The sequence below is a fragment of the Drosophila simulans genome, chromosome X, assembly GCF_016746395.2.
Source record: "Drosophila simulans strain w501 chromosome X, Prin_Dsim_3.1, whole genome shotgun sequence".
NCBI classification, from domain to species: domain Eukaryota; kingdom Metazoa; phylum Arthropoda; class Insecta; order Diptera; family Drosophilidae; genus Drosophila; species Drosophila simulans.
This window is the reverse complement of record NC_052525.2, coordinates 8,986,347-9,008,053: the sequence shown is the minus strand read 5'-3', so window position 1 is coordinate 9,008,053 and position 21,707 is coordinate 8,986,347. Positions and strand designations below refer to the sequence as shown.

General features: G+C 40.4%; 2 protein-coding genes across 6 annotated transcripts in view; both read left to right on the top strand.

Annotated features, from left to right (window-relative positions):
* LOC6739860 (low-density lipoprotein receptor-related protein 2) overlaps positions 1-21,707 on the top strand; it is a 147,667-nt gene that overhangs the window by 58,432 nt on the left and 67,528 nt on the right. The gene's annotated exons all lie outside the window — the stretch shown is intronic.
* Positions 2,831-4,449, top strand: LOC27208089. The gene is given in 2 exon segments (XM_016183719.3): positions 2,831-3,331; positions 3,334-4,449. Coding segments are annotated over 2 exon segments (348 nt in total). The 5' UTR covers positions 2,831-3,246; the 3' UTR covers positions 3,597-4,449.

The following is a 21,707-nucleotide window of genomic DNA, read 5'->3' as shown; positions in this document are numbered from 1 at the left end:
CAGCTGCCGTCGGCTTAAATGGCGCTTACAGCAAACGCAAAAATTCGCGCCAAACAAAAACAAAATCCAGAGGATAGAAACAACAAGCAAAGAAACATCAACAAAATCTAGAAAACATAAAACATACATGGGTAGACATGGATACGGGTGGCATTCAATATAGGAAACGTGTTTTAAATTCGTACTTAATATCTAAACATTACTCGTATAATTAAAATAGAAAAGTGTACGTGAAATTCCAGCAAAAAGCTCGCGAATTCTTTGCACACATTTCTTTATCATATTATCTTTACCTAATGTAATTAGTTTTACAGAATTTTCAGAAATATGCGTTTAGTTTCTTTCCATTTTTTTTAAATTGTTCCCATGTTTTTGCTACCAAATACCTGCTGTGGCTTGGAAAATGGAATTACCGTTCTCATAATTGAGCGCAAAAATTGTAACTAATAAAAGAGCAAAGTAAAAAAATGCAACAAATTCAATTAAAGCCGCAGTGCCAAGAAGAAGCATATCCAAAATCACTCCCCACACACACACACACGCACACATACAGTCAAACAAAGGCAGGCACACACGCACAAAGTGAGTGTGAAAATTAAATTTGCCATGCTATTAGCATTTGTCTACGCAGCGAGTGGGAAAGAGACAGCAGGGGGCGGTGGGAAAGAGACGGGCTGAAGCGTGACTGATGCGAAGCGAATGTTATATATCTATATATGTATGTATGTATGCATATACACATACCACATATATGGGGTGTTTTTTTTTTTTGGGAGTTTGGGGCACATTTTGATGGATAGTTGAAGAAGATTCTCTTGTCAGACACGTGTTCGACTGCTTGCTAAGCAGTGTTAATGTGACACTTTGCTACCAAATAGGGGGGGTGGAGGATGAGGGGCTGTTTCGGAAATGTTAGGGGGGCTCTGCAACTCTGATTCTTCGGTTTTCATCCGGCAAATTGCTAAATAATTCAGGGTAGCTCGTAAAAGTACAGGTTGCGGTCTCCATTTGGCACCTCCGCTGCTTCTTGCACAATGCGTTTTTATCCGCTCGAGTGACTTTTGTGGCCCACTGTTTGTGCAGTCAAATGTTTTATGAACAATTGAACAGTTTAATTGACTTTAAATTGAGTTGCCTTCCACCGAAATTCAAAGTCATGCTCACAACAAAGTCGATTTAATTGCTAGTTGCTTTTTACCAAAAATGTTAAGACTGCCATTTTTGGAACTGCTCGAGTGCAGTTACTTTCGGCATACAAATTTACAAAAGTTTAATGTTATATTGTTTGTATTTTGAAAAGTGTTCCATTTCAAACCGTGCACATAACCATAAACAAATAGGGAGTTCTATGAATGCGTTGACCCATTTTTTGGCGTCCTTTGCGCTGCAAAATCATTCATCTTTGTCGTCTCAAATCGAATTTATCAAAGTCGTTGATAAAATAATTTGACCAATATTGCATATGGCTGTGCATACAGCCATTGTGCACACACATATACATCTGCACATATGTGTGTACACTGTACATGTGTGTGTGTGTGTGTGTGTGTGGCTTAAAGGAGTCAATGATCGGGGTGGTCATTCAACTTTGGGCTTTTCACACTTGCCCGCACTGTTCTTTCGATTTAAAGTGTCAATTTTTCGGGGTGCTTTCTGCTTTCTGATTTGATTTTCGTACGCTAATTCAATTAGATTTATGTGCACCATTTGACATGCTCCCCTCTCGCTCGCACGCCGGTCACGCCGTCCCGCTCGCTCGCTCGTATGCCTTCTGTTTGCAGTCGTATGTTTATTTATTTCTGGACATGTCGCTAAATGGGTTTTCTTGTTTGTTCAAAATCAGATCATGGCCAATAAATCAACACTCAATTCGATTTCGTGTGAGTGGGTGCTGTGCGGTTGTCAAGCAAATTGATTTGTCCATTTCTTCGAGGGGTTAAGCAAATAGAAATGGCACTGGCATTACCAATACCAATACCAATATTAAGAGAAATATGAATATGTGGATAGATGGAAATAGAAGAGCCGGCCAGCAGGTTATGCAAATCCAACAGGAAGGGGCGGTTCGGGTTTTCCGTTCGCCAACTTAATAACCGAATCGCCTTAAAAGAAAAGCCCAAGCCAAAACCAAAAACCAGCCCAAGGAGTCACAGTCAAAGTCAAGAAAAACTTGTTTTTCCACCGCCAAACAGCGGAAATTGTCGGGTTATTATGGTTTTTTTTTACTCTTTTTTTTTTCGTTTGCTTGCCTGGCTTTTAAGCTAAACCAAGTCAAAGACTCATAATTGATACGCAGAAAGAAAGGGGGAAAATGCGATAGATAGGCGGATAGAGAGGTGTGTTCGCTGCGAACCAGTTGGAAAAGTGATAATGAATTCGAGGAAAACTGTGTCACGGAAAACACAGGAAAATGCAACTGGGAAACCGAGAAAAATGCGAAATTTTTTAAAATATAATCAATTTATATGAAAAATAGTTTCTATTATAATTTAATATAAAAGCAATTAACGAGTATAAAATTTCGTATGAGGACAAAATGGTGATTTACTCATTTTCCATAAAATCAAATATACGCCCTGTGGGCTTTGGAATCCCAAAATTGAGCTGGTTACTCACCCTTTGCATTTAATTATCTTTTTTTTTGCGCACATCTTGTACGATCCTCCACAATCAATTAAATTTCGCTTTTTGGAAAATACTTAGTATTTGACACTTTGGCTTATTGAAATAATTGAATTTGGAACGAGATCGAATGTTCGATCGTCCGCTTGGATCGCAGTTGCAGTCGACCTTATAAAGTGGGTTGTGGGTGGGGCTGGGGATGGGGAGGGGGTTGATATGAGGCGGTGGATGCTGAGGCTGATTTAATTAGGCACTCGAATTGAGACTTTTGCTCATTTTCAGCACGTACCGAAGCCAACGGCCGATGTCCAATGGAAAATGCAACTGGCTCGCATTGAGCCCGGTTATGACCGACCCGCCGAGCACAGTGGTTCAAGGTCCATTTGCGGCGGTGTAAATGGCAAAAAACCGGTGTAAAATGAATGAATGCCTGCGTTTGCTCACATATTTGTACATTTTTCTTTTAAGACTCTATGCCGCACCCCTTTCAACTTATTAACGTGTAATTGAGATGAGAGCATTATCTAAGCTTCATAGCGACTGATTATTATTGGTTATATGTTTTACATATTTGAGAATATGTTCCACATAATGTCCTCTTGATTTAAGTCAATTTGACCCAGTATGCGGGAAGTCTCTGCAATTTTCTGCAACCTGGCGCTTTTGTCTGGAGTCCCATTGTCAATATGGCAGCTATTGGGTCTCCAGTCGGCGGTCTTCGGTCGCCGGTAGTCTCTGTTCGTCTCCTGGAGTCTCCGGTCCCTGGTCTCTGGTCTGTGGTCCCTGGTCATTCACATTATCGTTGCATGTGCCGAGAGGTAACCCCGCATGGGTGTGTTCGTTCATCTTTATTTCTTGTGCGTGCAAAAATTCAACAATTGCAGAAATTGAAACTTTTGCCTCTTGCCGTTGTTGCCACACACAGAAACATTGAAAGAAAACTTTCAGACATGAAAATCGTAAAAATAAAATGAAATAAAATAAAATGTGCACACGTTTGCCTGTTTCTGTTTTCAGTTTTCAGTTTTGCTGCTTTCTGTTTCTGTTTGAGTTGGAGTTTGTGCCCTGCAGACAGACGCTTAATATGCCAATGCACTTTTTCCGACGGGACGGAGTGCTTTTCCAGATCCGGATCCCATATGCCCCTTTCCCTATGCCCCATTCACTTCGCCCCGTGTTCTGACTCACATTTGTGTTTATTTAATCTTTCACCGGCAAAATTGATATGCCCAAGTAATAAACAAACATCGCTGGGCAAAGAGAAAAAATATGAAAATAACACAAATTGAAATTTATGTTTCAATATTTGCTTAATGTCTCAAGAAGCGGTTTCTCTGTGGCAAGTGGCTGTTTGTGCTACACAACTCAAATCGATTAAATTTTAAAGGGTGCTAAGTGCTCGCTGTTAGCAGATTCATTCAGCTGCTTTTGAACTATAAAGTTGAAGTTACTTTATACTTAACAAAATGGGTTTTGGTTTGTATTGAGGTGATATCCATAGCTTATTTAATTAGCTTTACATGTATTTGCTTGTTGTATAAAATAACTGGCTGATCTATCAATTGTCATTTCTTTAGCTCAATAATCAAATAATGCATTATCTCCATGCCTCGAATAATATTTAAACGCTTCTTGTTAAACTCTCTTTCTCATCATTAATTTCGTGTTTATACTATGCTTTCACATATCAAGTATACGCCGTGTGGTGCATTATGTGGAATATACTGCCTTTCGCTGACTCATTGTGAGCTGCTCTTTCAGTGAATTTCTGTTGCCTTGCCACATTTTATTTGGTTTTACTTGGTTGCCCTTTTGTTTGCTTATTTATTTATTCTTTATATATATATATATGTATATGTATATATTTGTTGCCCCACTCTGGCCATATTATTTTTTTTGTTTACTTTTTTATGTAATTTGCGCACAATTTGCAGTTCATTGTTTTTAAAAGCGAGAGAACGAGGGAAAGGAAGAGTAACCGAAGTGTGCCTCATCAGGACATGGGTTAACCCACTCTAGCAGCCATTTTTTGTGCCGAGAGAAGGGAGCACTTTAACCCATGTTGCCAACTACCCTACTTCTTTTCGCCCCTTTCTCCGCATTTTTCTTCCTTTCTCTAGGGGCTTTTCTGCCCAGAGTTTCATTCTTGGGCTCCTCATTTGTCTGTTGTCTATTTTTCAGCCTCAAATGAGTCTGTTTTATATATTCTATGTTATATACAAATAAACGTATACATATTTTCTACATAAGTCCATGTAGAGTGTGTGCGTGGGAACAAGGACAAGTTGCGGCTTCTGCGGGGCAATTTCTCTGCTACTTTCTCAAATAATCATTTCAATGCAATTTTTATATAATTTTTCCCTCCACTCTCTCGCTTTGCTAATCCACTGTTGACATGCAATTTGATTCAATTATCATGATTTTGTTTGAGTGTGTGCAGTCTCCTCCCCTCAGTTTTCTTTTTTTTCTGTCGCAGTTTTTCCTCGGCTCTTTTTTTTGTTGTTGTTGTTTTCTTCTTTCAAGAAGCGTGGGAAATTTAACAAGCTTTTGGCTGATTTTTCCCTATTTTTTCTCCTGTTGTGTGTGTAACTCATGCAATTATTCAATTTGTGGCCAGCCATTAGGGCAACAGAACAGAGAAAAAATAAACGTTAGCAAAATTTGTAATTTTCCCTGGGTGCCACTAATTAGTTTCGATTACCCAAGATTTATGTTGTTTTCCACCAAAATAAAGGGCTTCTTTCCTAACTGGTTTTCACTGTACCAAATGGATTTACAACTAAGCGATGCGTGAATACGAAATTAAAATCAAATTTTAATGCCTTTTTGTCGTAATTTTTTGAGCAATTAATCGTTTCACTCTTAATGATTATGCTCAATAGCTGTCTCTCTCATTATCTGTGCAGCCATCTCGCTTACGCACTCGCTTGTTTGTTGCATTAATTAATCATTGCTGACATCACGCATACGCAACGTCTGCTGCATATGCAACTTTTGGGCGGGGGAAATTGCAAACACGAATGGCAAAAAAAAAACAGAAAAGCCAAATCAAATTAAATTCAAAAGAATTGGAAATTGAACAATAAATATTAAAACTCTATTGAAAGTATTCAAAAAATCCAGTATTTTAATTCTATTAGATATTTTAAATAACAAAAAAAAAAATTTATAATTTACTGATCCAAATTTTACTCTAAGTTTTTGTTTCTAATTAAGTCAGAATAATTTACGCTGTGCCTCAAACAGATTTCGCATAAGATTGAAAGCTCTGCCTGTATTATCCCTCTCTTTCTTTCGTAATGTCCCCCTCTCATTCTGGCCAAAAATTGCTTTGGCGTCGCATAATCGCCGCAGTGTTGCAACAAGAATAACAGCGAAAATCCCATTTCCCCAGTAAAAGTAATTTCTATGCAAGGCCAACAACAGCAGCCGCAGCAAGTGCGAGCGAGATGGATGCGGCGAGGAAGTGAGATGGTGAGAGGTAGAGTGACAAAACGGCGCTTTTGGGCGAGCATATTTATGATGTGTGCGAGTGAGTAAGAGAGCAGAGAAACCTTTGCATGTGTATCAAATAATTTAAAAGGCAAAAAAGAAGCAAACAACTAGGAATCTAATAGAAATCCGTACAAAAAAATGGTAAAAGAGAACGCAGAGATGGAAAAGATCAAAAGGGGTCAAAGGACCCATTATGCTCATGAAAAGAGGATTTTGTCTAATTGAAAATGAAATTATGCAGCTAAGCTTTATTAGAAACTAGTAACTATTTAAATATTTAATAGATATGTATATAATTACTAAGTGCCATAATACCTTAATGTACTTTTATGCGAGGAATCGATTTAGACTCAAAGAGCATAACTTTAACCTGGCAGGACACTTGAGATCGCTTGCTGTTTTCGACAAAATCCCGCTATCACATTTCTTTGCGCCAGCGAAAGGAAAAAGAGAAAGGAAAATGTATTCGACCATCAAATGACGCTGCACATTGCAGATTCGCTTTTCCGCAAAACGCACACACACACACACACTCCAAATTTAGTATCGCATAAAAATTGCAGAGAAATACACACGGAAAACATGACAGGACGAGCACGAAGGAACTGCAAAAGGAGCGGATAAAACGAGGACAACAAAGTGAACACTGAATGGACAACGCTCTTGACCACTTTCCAGCACATGGGTGGTGGGAGGTGGTGGTAAGGGTGAAGCGGGAGGACGACTGTGGGTCCCAAAGCAGCTTAACAACTCAAACATCCTTGGGAAACCCGAAAAACGCCCAGCACAGCCCACCACCACCCACAAACCCAATAACTTTGGGGCCAGTCAAAGTCGAGGCGTTTGTCGCCGAAACGAATTTGTGTGTCACTCAGCAAATAAGTCGCACACACAACACTCAAAGTGTGTGTGTGTGTGTGTGTAGGGTTGTAAGGTGGCCAAAAGAGGGGGCTGTTAAGGGGTTGACAAGAGGGTAGGGTATCAGGAGGTGTTGACATTGCCCAACTCAATGCGTTGTTGTCCAAACGAAGAGACCACCACATTTTCCCTCAATGCGGTTCAATCGAAAATGGCTTGCACAACAAATGGAGTAGAAAAATAAAATGAAATTGAAAATAAGGGGTTAAATTTACCTGATTGTTATGCCTTTTCTCACCAAGTAATGGAATCCATAGACTGACTGACTGGAACTCCATCCACTTTAATGCTGATCTCTACATCTTTAAAACTTATATGTGTTTGTATGAATAGCCCTATTTGGAAATACTTATTCCCTTTAGGAAGTGTTGCAATTTTTACTGTAATAAACTAAATAATAAAATAGAAACATTGCTGCACTATTCACCTAAGCAAACAGGATAAGTCATCCGATAAAAGAGCTTAGCCAGCTCATAGCCCACTTTTTTTTTGTTAAACTTAAGCATTTGCAATACCCCAGACAGTTGTGGCCAGAGCAAATGCCTTTTGGCCTCGTTTTTATTCCCAACATTTATACATTTGGCAAATCCCTAAACCGAAGTCGAAAATTATTCGATTATTTGCACGAAGGGGGGAGGAAAAAAAAGAGCTCTATCGATTTGAATAGTCAATGTCTCGGCGGAATTTGCAAGCTGAATATTTGCATCTGATATTAAGCATTAATATAGATTTCTGTGTGAATGAACTTCATTTTGTGTGAGCTGTGCTGTGAATTCCACCGGGATGGTCGTCGTCCCATTTCTGTATGTTTTCTTCCTGTTATCCTTTCGTCTCGAGTATCAAGGATATGTCCGAAGTCAAAAACATTTAGTTGCAGAGTGCTGTAGACCGCAAATTAAATGGAAATAAAATGCATTCCCTCTCGGCGCTGGCAAGTAAATAAAAATGTGTATATATACATAAGTAGAGGTGCATTTATTTATACTCGTATGGAGTGACAGGCGGGCGAAAAGATCCACTCCATCTCTCCGTTCCTTTTCGGCCGATATATGTATGTATGTGTGCATGCATACAGTCGTGCATAGATATATGTGACACACATAGACGAGTGGAGAAGTTTCGAGCAATTCTTTTTAAGCGTTTTTCCTTGTTTGTGTATATTTACCTTTGGGATTTATGAGATTAGTTGCAGACGCACACACAGATGCACACGCACGGTGACTGCAAATGAAAAGCAGTTTGCAATTGCTTTGAATGCAAGCAGAAAAATATTTAATACAGCTCACAGCACTCACACAGGCACACCGGCACACACTGACACACGGACACGCAGACACACAGACACACAGACGAGGCGGAAAGGACACGAAGACATTGCACAAAGGACACGCGCACACACACACGTAGGCACACAGACACACACTGACAGCCAGACGCATCGGCACACAGACAACTTCATTTCAAGTGCAGCGAAGCGCGCCTTTTTAGTCGCAGACAAATGTCCATGTGGGTACAGTGAGCACAAGCAGTTGGCGAACCGAAAATTTATTTATAAAAAGAAACAAACCGAATGATTTTAGCTTATGTTAGCTTGCAATTTCACTTGTTTATTGTCGCCTAAACTTGGGCTCTACTGTCAATTGTAGGCAGACCCCTCTGTGACCACATTCTGTGCACATTTTCCTGGCTATGACAGAGCAACAGTGAAACATAAACGCTCAGGAGTAAATTCTATGACAATTTGTGCAGTCCGTTCTCTATTTCACTTATTGTTCTCCTTCGATTTTTCATTGCCCAATTTCTCTGGTTCTCAGTTCCCTGCTCCCTACTCCCTGTTCCCACCGGTGCTGTGAGCCCGAAAATCGAAGATTACACTTGGATTCCCATTGTTTCTGGTGCTCTGTGTGAGAAAACTAATTAGGTTTATGCAAAAGGAGGGACGGACAAAATCGATTTAATTCCCTACAGTCTAAAAATCGTACGCAAATTGCACATTATTGCTTAGAAATGGTCGGAATTACTAGCAAGCGAATTCCATTAACAATCACCATTTGCTCGCAAACACATAAACCGTAATTACTTTGATATTCATGCATTAATTAAACCAAATATTCATACATATGTTATCCTTTTCATTGCAGGTAAAAAATCTTTACATAACGAATCTAACTATTTCCAATTAAGAACACAAATACTACACATGGGTGTGTGTGTGTGTGTGAGTTTATTTGCTTTGATAGGTAAGTTAAAACCATTTGCATATTTTGCCACTTTGAGCAAGTCATTCGATATGGATATCGAACAAATCGAACGAAAATCCTGTTCGACAGTGTAATCGAACACAATTTAGTGCACCCATACCCCTCTCTTTCTATTACTAACGATTCTCCCTTTCGCACTTCTGCGCGGAAAATTTTAATTAAGCCAAAAAAAAAGGGAAAGGCAATCCTTGCTCACTTTCACAAAAATTTGCGAAATTGGGAAGAACTTTTGCCAACTGATACTTATTAGGAAAAAAAACTATATAGCAAAATCTATTTTTTTTTTTTTTTACATCGGATAGCAGTATTTTTATCTGTTCGATTTCCAAAGTGCTTTGGTTTTTTTCTGATTCCTAAGCACTTTTTTTCTGCAAGTGCACAATCGAGTGCGAAATTTGCTTAGCACCAACAGTGACGACGGCGACTGGAAGTCAAAGAGGAGTCAACAAAAGCGGTTGACTTACTTTGACATTAGCACTAGGCGTTTGGGAAGGACTCGAAGCAGGCGAAAGAGAGGGCACGATGGCGTGCGACAGAGTGCGCACTAGTGATTTCGATGGCACGTCAAAGTCAATGGCAGAAGGAAAAGGACTGAATTCATTTCGCTTCAAGGATGACGGACGTTTAGCTGTCCAAGGCGAAACATATAAATAAACTGCAAATTGAATTGACCGAAAATTGAGTAAGCCGAGAAATATGGGAACTCGGTTCTTGTAAGGAACTAAAATCGATCTTTTGCGAATTCGAAAAGGGTTTGAGCAATTCATCATGGTTGTTGAATAAATGTAATGTTTTATTGTTTACTACATTATGTTACACTTTTAACACGTATAAATGGTTTCAGTGTAAGACTTACTGACCTCTTTGATGGCGTTTAAAGTGACTCCTAAATTAAATGTTACTTGATTCTCCTTTTTTTACCGGAAAGTCGATCCTTTGGCTAGAAAAAATCGTTTTTCTTCTTGGGCTGGATTTTTGTTTGGCCTTTGTCTCTCTGCCAATTTGCCGTAATTGCTCGAATTCATTGCATATTTTTATTTACTTGTGCAAATGTGATTCGCCCTTAAACTTTTACCGACCGAAACGATTTCCCAAGTATTTTCCTTCCCGAGGACTTCTTCCGACTTTCGTCCTGCCTTTTTTGTCTGCTCCTGTCAGCTGCTTTGTCTTTGCCATTTGCCATTTGCCATCTACACATTTCGACTGAAATCAAAGTGCAATTTATACAGACCGGCCACGCCCCCTCTGCCATCGAAGGAGCTTTGGCAGTAGAAGATTATGGCCGGCCTGTTCGTCATCCGGTGGGCCCGGATTCATTTGTTGCATTAACACAATTGCCAATTAATAATGACCAGGACTAAGAGGATATGAAAGGGGATTTGCGGGCGAAAATCGTTGCCTACTTGGGGGCGCCTCGCCGTGTGACAGGCCCGAAATCCATTTCGGTTATTATTACATTGCCTTTTGCACCTGCCAGCCAACAGCTGCTATTGTTGTTCTTGTCCGCTCTGACAAGTAAATTAAAATTCAAAACAATTTTGTCTATGGCAAATTCCATTTTATGACCATCAAAATTTATGCAATAAATATAAACCAAAATTTGTTGCCAACAATGTGACTGAGATGCCCGAACGCAAACAGAAAGAGAGAGTCTGAGGAGTGTGACAGAGTTAACAGCCAAAGTGAATGGCCAACGTGCACTGAGGAAAGAGAAAACAAAAATAATAATAGATTAGTGCGTGCTAAAAAATAGAAAATTATTCAAAGATAATATGAAATGTATGGTAATATGATGGCTAGATTTTAATTAATTATGTTAATATTTAATATGAGCTTAAAGCTCTGCCAATATAATTTTTATCCTAAATCCCTTTCATTATTTGTATGGCCATCCAATTGAATAATCAATAAGGTGTAAAGTTGTAAATTGACTTCAGAATTATTTAAAAAAAATCATGATTAAAATAATCATTTCTCATTTTTTGTTAAATAATTGCAGCTTATAAATATGGTATTATATTATTAAGCAGCGTTTCAGTTGCAGCGAGTATTAAATTATATATATATATATATATATATATATATATATATTATACCATCCACTGTGCAAAGGGTGAAAGTGTAAATAATGCGATTTAAAAAAGAAAAGACTTGCAAAAAAGAGAGGGCATGTTTTACGAGCAATTGATAACATTTTTTTCTGTGCAAACTGCACACACATTGGGTAAAGTAGCAAGCAAAGCAGCAACAACATATGCATAACCTGTGCTCCGTCTCTTTCTACCGATCCGCCCTCCATCCCCTTCGCACCCCTTCGCCACCTCTCTTTCTGCTGCATTGAGAGGCGTGTGCAAGCAGATAACGTTGGCATTACGTCAGGATAACGTTGAAATTACATTTTTCACACAAGGACTGTCAGCTGTTCTGGCTTTTTCGTCGAGTGGGCCGATTTGGGAAGTGGGCGGTAGGCGGTGGGCGGTGGCGGGCAAAACGAAAAGGGGGCGGAAGTTGGGTGCAGTGCGGCATTGTACAGCTGACGACTGACCGTTCCACATGCAAATTTACTTGCAGTTGCAGCAAAAACACATAACTGTTAAAGTTAAGCCACGTCCAACTGGTTTCTCGCCTCGTAATAGGAGCGAGAAGGAAAGAAGCGCAGGCAATGTGACCAGACTGGCAAAAGTGATGTGACCAAGGCCACATAAGAGGCAAACGTTTACATTTGCTACCACGGATTTCATCTTTTCAATTTACTAATTAATTTAATATTAAATAACCTAATAAACAAACGTGACAGTTTTGTAGCGAACATAACGTTTTGTATTGCTTTTATCGTATTTTAATGTTTTGTTGATATTTAAATGAAATTTCCGTTATTGTTATTCTTTTTTGGCATTATTTTATGCAATCACTCTATGTTAAATATTTAAATTCATCACATATTAATTCATGGCTTTTCGGTCATACTGCCAACCAGACCGCAAGAAAGGATGGAAGTGTCTGCTTGGGCCGCCGCAACGAACATGTCCAGAAGTACAGCACAATATGCTGAGCACACGCTGCAACGCACACACACATATACACTTACATATCCTTTTTGGTCCTGCGACGCCCTTGGCTTTGGCTCTCGCCTCGTTTAGGGCTTTTTTGCTTTACGAGGGGATCGGGAGCGGAATTGAAATGGAGTTTAAAAGCTGGTGTTCTGGACTCCGTCGACCTGTGGCTCTCTGTGTGGCACATAAAGTGCATATTATTTCTATAATAATTTCACCTTTTTTGCCCGGCTTGTGCGCCCGGCTTCAGGAGCAGAGATGCTTTCAAGGATTTGCAGTCAGGACTCGTTTGGGCTCACCGTTGCCTTCTTCCATTTCTCTTTTTTCACCTATGCCAACTTTTGTTTTGGCGCTGCTCTTCTCCGACTCTTTTGCATGCCAAACCATAAATGTGCGAATTAAAATATAAAATGCAATTTACTTTCCATGTGGCTGTGCACCTGTGCGGCTTTTCTCTACGCCCCCGCCTTTTACCGGGCTCACGGGGCGTATGTGGAATGCGCCTGAGGCTTTGGCTAGACTTTGGCGAATAGTTTTGTGAAAACATTCTTCGGAAGTTTGTTGCACATTTCCCAAAAGTTTGCCCGAGTGGGCAGTAAAATTTGAATTTCCTCTAAATGATCAAAAGTATTAAATATGATGGTGTACATTATTTATATAATTTCTAAACTTTGAATGCACTTCCAAGCAATTTTCAAGTCCCTGGAGATTATCCATTTATTTATTTTATTATTCTTATTATTTTTGTGTTTCTTTCATATCTGTTTAATGTTTTCTTCTTGAATGCTTGTCAACTTTTCTCTGCCTACTTTTTGGGCAACCTTCTGCCATCCACTTTCTGGCTTTAATTCAATTGATGGAATTATATTAATGAATTGATTGATGGCCATTTGAATGCTGAAAAAGGTCAAGAGGACGCCTGACTTCCTTCACTTTTCTGACGCTTTCCTTCGGACGAAATCCCAAGAAATAATGAAAATCATTCAACAGCTATTTCAACTTCATAAACTTGAAGACGCCACAAAAGGCTCATCTGTCGGGAAGGAAATCTCTTCAGTCACTTGCAATTAATTCGATTAAAAGCCTACGCAAAAAAAGGACGTTGATTCGCATATTTGCCTAGGATTCAGTTCAATGAGGTCGATTTGAGTGAGGGATTTCGCTGAGCCATCGCAAAATATTCGCAATACATCAGCAGAAATGTGGACGCACTTGGCTCAACCTTTTCGCTCATTTGCGACGCGACTGCGGTCAAAGTTCACTGAAGCAAACGCTCTTAACAACAACAACAACAGCGCGGCCAACAGCTGCCGCGTCAGCAGCGAAAGAGACAGCCTGAGGCGCTGCGAAAGAGACGGGGCTAGTGGCTAGAGCGGGAGACACAAACCGATTATCTACCACAAATATGGCCGCTTCCGTAAAAATTGGCATGAAAAGGATTTCCGCTTGTCTGAGCAGACGGGCATTTTCTTTTTTCTTCTCTAGTTCGTCTTTTGTATACCTGATCGTTAGTGCACTGAAAGAATATTATTTAGTGTCACAATAGTAACGAAACTAATATCACACATATATCAGCATATTAAGTAATCAATTTAATCGAAGACTTTACTAATAGTATGAGTAAACATTACCTTCTTACATTCCATCTTTTCAACTTACTCAAAAAACTATCACACAGTTTTTCGTTAGAACTCGTTGAGTGGTTTTGCATTTTGATTTAGTCATTTTCCTTTCAATTCAAATCCAAACCAATCGCAGTCCCAGCACAAACCAATTTGCTATGAAAATTTCTCCGCTCTTCGATTTCTGTTTATTAGCAAAACTGTCTGCTGCGCCCTTTCATTCCCAATTTTCCTACTCTTTTATTTGTGACCATCTATTCTTACTTCCTCCGTGGGCATTTCCCTTTTTTTCCAATATTTTTAAGGAGGCGGATTGAAAACTTCTGCATTTGCTTTTCTCATTTGTTTTTCCATTGTTTGGGCCGCTTTAAAATTGACTTTGCCAACATATCGAATGGATGTATATATATATTTTTCTACTCTGATTCCTTCGATGCCTCGGTTTCCCCACCTATTTGTCTATTATCGATAACTTTAAATGGTTTTGTGGGAATTTCTTTGGCTAAATAGAAAATTGCTGCGGACGTACAATTCTCGCAAATGAAACTTTTGCTCGACTGGCCAGTGGAAAGAGATAGCCTGCGGGCTGTGCGGCTATCGGAGGGGGAGGGACGATGGACATATGTGGCAGGACTCGAACTCAACTTCAATTTCAACGTCATTTTGTATCAATTACCTTTTAACAAGTTTCTATGGGCAGAAGCCCGCTCCTTTCAAATTTGAAGGGGTTTTCCCTGCACGCACATTTCAAATATTTTAGTGCATTTTTACTGGATTTCAGCTTTCGTTTCTATGCTTTTTTTTTCTTTTTTTTCGTTCTATTTTTCTCGTTTTTGGCTGAAACGGAAACGGCAGCAGCAGCAAAACTTTTATCACGTATTGACGGTTGAGTGCCCCAAACGCTTTGACCCCCCCAATGACCTATGCCCCAAACTCCTGTTGGTTGGCACAGTGAGTGCTGACTTAGCTGGACTCATTCGGATTTTAATATTGGGATTTTAGGTGCTTTAAGGCTATTAACTTGTGCCACTTTATGATGAACACATCACAAGCTCAATAGAAGTGAAGTATAGTTAAACATTAAAATTCTCTTTTTAAAACACTATATTCTTAAGAAATGTTAGCATTAGTGAGTAACGACTGTGGCTTAAGGTCCAATCTGCGCTTAATGTATCTTCTCGAACTTAGATTCTGTTCTTGGAGTGTACAGTAGAGATTAAAAATGGATTATAGTATGGATTATTAATAGTAGTTATACAAATGCTGAGTAATTTTTAGTTTTCTACATTTTTTATAGTTGCTTTCACACTGAGAGTTGCTCCTTATCTCTACTTAACTGTTCGCCCTTATTTGCTCCCATTTTATTCACTTCAACGAGTGCTCACTGTGCATAGGTGAACGGGAGTTTTCAAGTGCATAAACGGTTAGATTGCTGTGAAAAGTTTTGGGTGCCCTCGTGACCCCCCTTTTCCTGCACTTCCTTTTTCCGAAGGGGGGCGGCATGGGGCGTCGGAAAAAGTTTTTTTTTTGTTGGAAACGTTTTCAGCTTGAGCGGCAATGCGGCCGGCGTCAACGACTCCTTAGCCTAAGCTGCCCCGCCCACCGACCTCCAGCCCCTTTTTTTCCACTAGTCACCTTTAGCTCTAAGCCCTGCTTCTCCGAAAAACTAACGCCCCATTTTTCCAACCCACTTTTGTGCTCGGTGAAAAGAAGTTTGCGAAGGCAAGCGTCCATTAAGTGTTGCCATCCCTGTCGCACACTCTGTTGCCCTCTCTTTCTGCAGTTAGTTTGGCCAAGGAAAGCGTTTAAATGAAATGAATTTCCAAGTTGTTGTTTGTCTGCTTTCCCAGCTTAGCAGCGCAGGAAAGTAAGCTATGGAAATTAGGAATACCCTTAAAAACGGATTTTATCTCTCCTCAGCGCATATATTATGCATATTCCCGATCAGCTTTGCTGGAAAAATGGATAACTTTAAAAAAGCTATTTATATTTCATTGTGGCAATAATATTTAGACTGCAAATAAACGTATTTTAAATACTTAAATGTCAGAAAAACTTGATATTTGTTGATATAGTCCCCTCAGATCTTAAAAATAGTTGCCAAGGACATCCAGGATCCAGGGTATCTCTGAAAAGAGTCCCTTTGGCGGAGAATGGTCACTTGTTTCTGTTCGTCTTTGTTTGCCGACTTTGTTTATGTATTTTAACTATGCTGCCTGGCAATTATTTCAATTAGTTCATTATGTTGCCTGATTGACTTGCACTTGCCTCCAGTACACACAACTATGTGTGGCAACGGCAACAGGGAGCAACTTGGACATGAAGGAGGCGGCCACTGGGCGGAGTCCTCGGGCTACTGGGAAAAACTTTCTCCATTGCCTGCTCTTCAGTCCCTGGTCCACACGGAATCCCTTACGGGACACGCACCAAAGCCCAAAAGTTCTTTGTTAACAAGCACAATGTGTTAATTTAATTACAAGAACAATAAACATGAACGCAAAATAAAATAGATTGCAATAAAGTCGAGTAAAATGCGAATAAACAGAAGAAAAAAAACTATCCTATAAAACTTAGCTAATTAAAGCGATTGGCTAAGTGAAAAAGGAAAATGGGTTTGCTTTTAACTATGGCAAAAAAGGAATATACGTATTGCGTATTAATCACAAAATGCTTAGATAAAAGCTTATTTAACGAATTTTTAAATCTAATGAAAATCCTTGATAGAGAATCCTTTAAAATTGACAACTGAAAAAATGCATCAGTAAATTGGCACACAATTTTTTTGCTTTGCTTTTCAATCGTTTTTATTTCTCTATTCTGCATGCATTTATTTTAGGCACATTTTAGTTACGCCTGAACAATTCAAATACTCGTTTTCCTTCTCGTTCTCTCTGTGATTCCCTGTAATTATCAATTTGTCCATTTGAAAATTTCCCTTAATTGGTGGCAATTAATTTCCACGCTAATTAAAATGTGACCAGCACACACACATACACACCCACACTCATTTGCACACAAAAAAGAAATGCAAATGTAAGGGAAAATTAAAAATAAAAAAAATAGGGAGAAACTGTGAGCAGTGAAATTTGAAAATCAAATCGGGAAAGCTGTTGCTGCTGATGACGATGGCGGTTCTGATTGCTGGCGGCATTTAACTGCAACAATTACGCCAGCAACATGCAACATTAGCGCTGCCCGGCGGCAATTACACTGCCTTACCATCCCCAGCATGCTCAGCATCCTGAACATCCTGAGCATCCTTAGCATCGTGAGCATCCTTCTGGCAGCCCCGAAAATAATTCGTGCTCAGCCCGCAACCCACATCCTCTAGCCTTTTTATGATTATTTGCATTATTATGTGCCCCGCACAGCCTCCACGGAAAATTGCCACGCCAACCACATGGGCGCACCGCCAGCACCACTTGCCCTTCGCCCTTCGCCGTTCGTCCTTCCTCCCCCTGAACCCTGAGCACCTACCCAGCCAGAACCACCCAATGGAGCCACCCAAAGCCACCCAATCCAACGCCCCAATTGGCAACGCTTGGCTAATTTTCATGTAAGGCAGCCGCCTTGTTGATGTTGTTATTGCCGCTGCCTTGCAAGGACATCGCACAGTGGTGCCGCTTATTGCGATCACTAAATATTTTTAAGATATTAATTATAAGAAAAGTATGTTCCAATGTTGTTTCAATGCCAACTTGTCTTAACTTCATCTAATATTAATTGCTTATAATTTGTTCACTATTTGTACCACTGTTTCTTGCCCCTCTTCCTAGCCTTTGCCCCACTATGTGTATCTTCTCCTACTTCTTGTTGTTCTTTCTTTGGCTTCCGCTCCTCGTTGTTGCGTGTTGCTGCTGTTGCTGTTGCTGCTGCTGCTGCTACAGTTGCTGTTGTCCTGGCTCATGTGCAATGCCTTTGTAATCACGCTAATAACTTGACTTTCGAAAGTAATTAGCCACATAGCGCAGTGAGTGAAAGAGACGGGTGGCGAGGCCAGAAGGAGACGGAGAATTGCCTGTCATGTTGCTGTTGCTGCTGCTGCTGCTGCTGTTGGTGTTGCCGCTGCCTGCCTGCCTTCATGTTCTTGTCCCGCCCGATTCACATTTGCTATTTTTGGTAATTTGACTAGCAAAACCAAACAACCAGGCCCAGCTCCGCTTCGGTTTTGGCTTTTGGGCCTGGGTCCTTGGTCCTGAGCCTGAGCCTTGGCCCATTTGCCAGCTTCCGCCCACGGAACAGCACCCACCAAAACACCAAAACACCCACCCACCAACACAGCAACCCACCGCAGACCGCCAAGCCAAGTGGGACGAGTGCAACACCAACAATTATTCCAAAATGGCCAACACTTGCCAGGAACATGACAAGTAACAAATGCATAAAGTACACACACAAACAAGCAAATCCACACACACACACTCAAATTTCCAGAAGGCTGTTAAGATTTTTGTGAGTTGCCTACTTGTGTGGTCACCGAAAATATGTCTGCCTTTCGCAAATAGCAACGCTGTTGTGTGTTGTGTGTGTTCGTTTATTCGACAATTTCAAAGATTTTTGCAGATATTTTGCACCTGACTTGATGCACAAATAGCTAGATAAATTGAGGAAACTTCATGGCAGTCAAGCTAAACCGAAGAAAGAGAACAAGATACGAGTTAGCTTAGGCATCGTTGACAGCAGCAGCATTTGATAAAAATGCAATTCAAGTGACGAGTGAGGAAAGCAAAATTAAATTGCAGCGATAATAACATAATAACAAGCAGCAGCTGATATTGTTAACAATATTGGTAACAATATTGCTAAATATATTGCTAAATTTATTAACAATTAAATGCAAGGACACATCGATGCGCTTTGATTAATTGAATCGCTGGAATTGGAAGTAAAAGTCCTAATTACATCTATTAATCTCCCACTCGAAGTTGGTTGACAAATTCCTGTGTTACTTTTGTCGCCACTCTATCATCGGGATCGCACTTGACTGACAGATAATTAATTTTTCATCTGCTTGCACCTCTTCCCCTCACCATTACCCCTACCCCTACCCACTGAGCATTATTTTTCCGCATTTTCATTTGAGCTTAGGTCGGCTTACAGACATTTTCCGACTCCCTTGCTCCCAGCTTTGCTGCCTTGTCGGCTTTTCCTTCTGGCCAAGAAAGATGATTTGCCAGATTTGCCGAGATTGATTGCTCTGTGCCTACTAATTAAATTTCCGTTTCTCACATTTATATATGTAAAAGGTATTGATTTTATGTGCTTATATGTATATGCTGTACTCAATTGTGGCGCAACACAAAAGAGGCCTGTGATTTAATCATTTAAAATATAAGCAAACTTTTTGAAGTCAATTTTTCTACTAATGGCCCGCTTGGGCTGTCTTTATCGCCCATTTCTCTCGGGGATTTGCACTTGGGGGCACTTGAACTGCTTTCGCTGGGCTGTTTAAGACCTGGCGGATTTGGGCTCTTATCACGCGGCCCCAAAAGATGGACAGCGGACATTTGGGGCGGCATTATAATGAAGCATTAATAATGGGTGGGTGGGCGTGGTGGCAGTGTTGCAGCAACATCGTCGTTATCAACGTCATTATCGGCGTTATCAGCATCATCATTATCGGCTTAATCGCCAGGATTCGTCGGCAGGAGGACGGAAAGAGCAATAGTGCCACATTATATGTATATGACACACACGGGGCCGAACCGAGATCGAGCTATGCAGTGTGGCGGCCACACCTGTGCCATTTTCCATTTCCATTTACCAGGCTTTCCCAGCCATCGCAGCTTTCCCGGCTTTCCCTCTCTGTCGCTCACCTTTGACCTGTTACCGGGAAATGGCCGCTTCACTTTATTACTGAACACTGAACACTGACTTCTGTCTCGTCTAGGCCGCAAAACTTAATTGCGCTTTAAATTTGTCTGTCTGTCGAGGGATATACAATATATGTACACTGCATACCTATATAAAATACCGGGCATATATCCGAGAATATATTTATGTCCTATCCCCTGGTTTGTTTGTTTGTTTGTGTGTGTTTGCTGGCGTTTGGTTAAAGCATTTTAAAATAAACGAGCAAAAAGCACATTCAACAACAGGCGCTATGAAATCTATGCCGCAAGCTAAAGTGGCACAAAAAATATATAAACTAGATCGAAGGGGAAATATGTAATACCCTGAAAAATATATATTGTATAGGTAACTCTATATTTTAAATTCCAAGATACATTCCTAGCCGATAAGCTTGCTATCGATGTGTGGAGCATGCAAAAATAATGCACTCATTAAATATAAGCCATTCGAACTGGCAATTGGAATCGTCAACTTGGAATCCTGTGCAAACCTTGGCCAGGAATCTACAATCCTGGGAAAATTACGTAGGATCCGGGATCCATTTGTAGGCCGAGCAACCACAGCAAACTTCGCCTGGCCGTTGGGAATTCGATGTTGCCTCTGTTGACTGTCAACTCATACGTACATATGTATGTGGTGTGGCATGCGTGTATGTTTGTGTGTCGCTGCAAGTGTGTTAGTATGCTGCTGCTGTTGCAGGTTGCTGCTGTTGCTGTTGCTGCTGCTGCTGTTGCTGCCACTGACGATGATACTCGCATTTAAATTAACATTATTTGCATGCGGCGCTTACAGCATAAATTTCAGAGCTCTCCCCATCCCGCTCGCACAGCCCATGTGAGTGTGTGTGTATGAGTGTGCGTAAGTGTGCGAAGTGTGTGTATGTGTGCTTGTGCATTGTTTGCGTTGCATATCATTCACACACCGCCACTCAATGGCAAAGTAAATTGCTTAAATATGGCACCCGGCGACAAGAACAAAAGCGAAATAAGAAAAACGCACACCCGAATTCGGCTGCTTCGTAGTGAAGTTTGGCAACCCTGGCAGGCAGAACGGACACTGTTTATTAGCTACTCTGTAGGGTTAAGCCCTCTGGGCTGCCTCCCATTTTAATCCCCAGATAAGGCAGACATAAAGGTAAATTTAAGGCGCTGCAGCGTTGCCAAAATTCATTTTGCGTTCAATAAGCTGAACTCAATTGGCTGTAGGCTAGAAAGAGTGCCTGGGAGTAATTCATTTCTGAATGGCAACTAGGATAATTGACTAATAAATTTCTTGATTTAAATAAATCTGCTGTATCTTGAACTTTACCCTGAACCCATCTAGAGACGACGGATATGTAGGAACATCTCACTTTAGTGCAAACTCCATATCGAATTCCATCAGGGCTTAACAAAAGCTCCTGTTGGATCAGGCTACATTGAACACAGTAATTTTTCGCATTTCTCGCATTTTCCGCATTTTTTCTTTGTGTTGCAACAAACATTTTTCATTCCTCTGCAAACGATTAATTTTTACAAATATTATTCAGCAGTGAATGCACTCCATTAATGGAATCCAATTATGGAAAGGGATTCTGTGTACAAAAAACGGTTCAAGAGGTGGTTGGTTGGGCAATATAATTATAATAACTTAATCAGGTGGCGCTAGGGCAATAAACATTAAAAACATGCAAAAGCCCGCAGGAGTGGCGAAACACCAGGTGTGGGCGAAAGACAGTTTACTGCATCATAATTTAGCCTGGCAACCCTTTTTTCTACCATCACCCCCTGCCCCGCTTTTGCACCAATGCAGTTTTATTGCCCACACTTTTTGCAGCTCGTTGGCGGAAAATATCATTATTAAATGCACTTGCTTCGCCTATAAATATAATTCTTATCGCATTA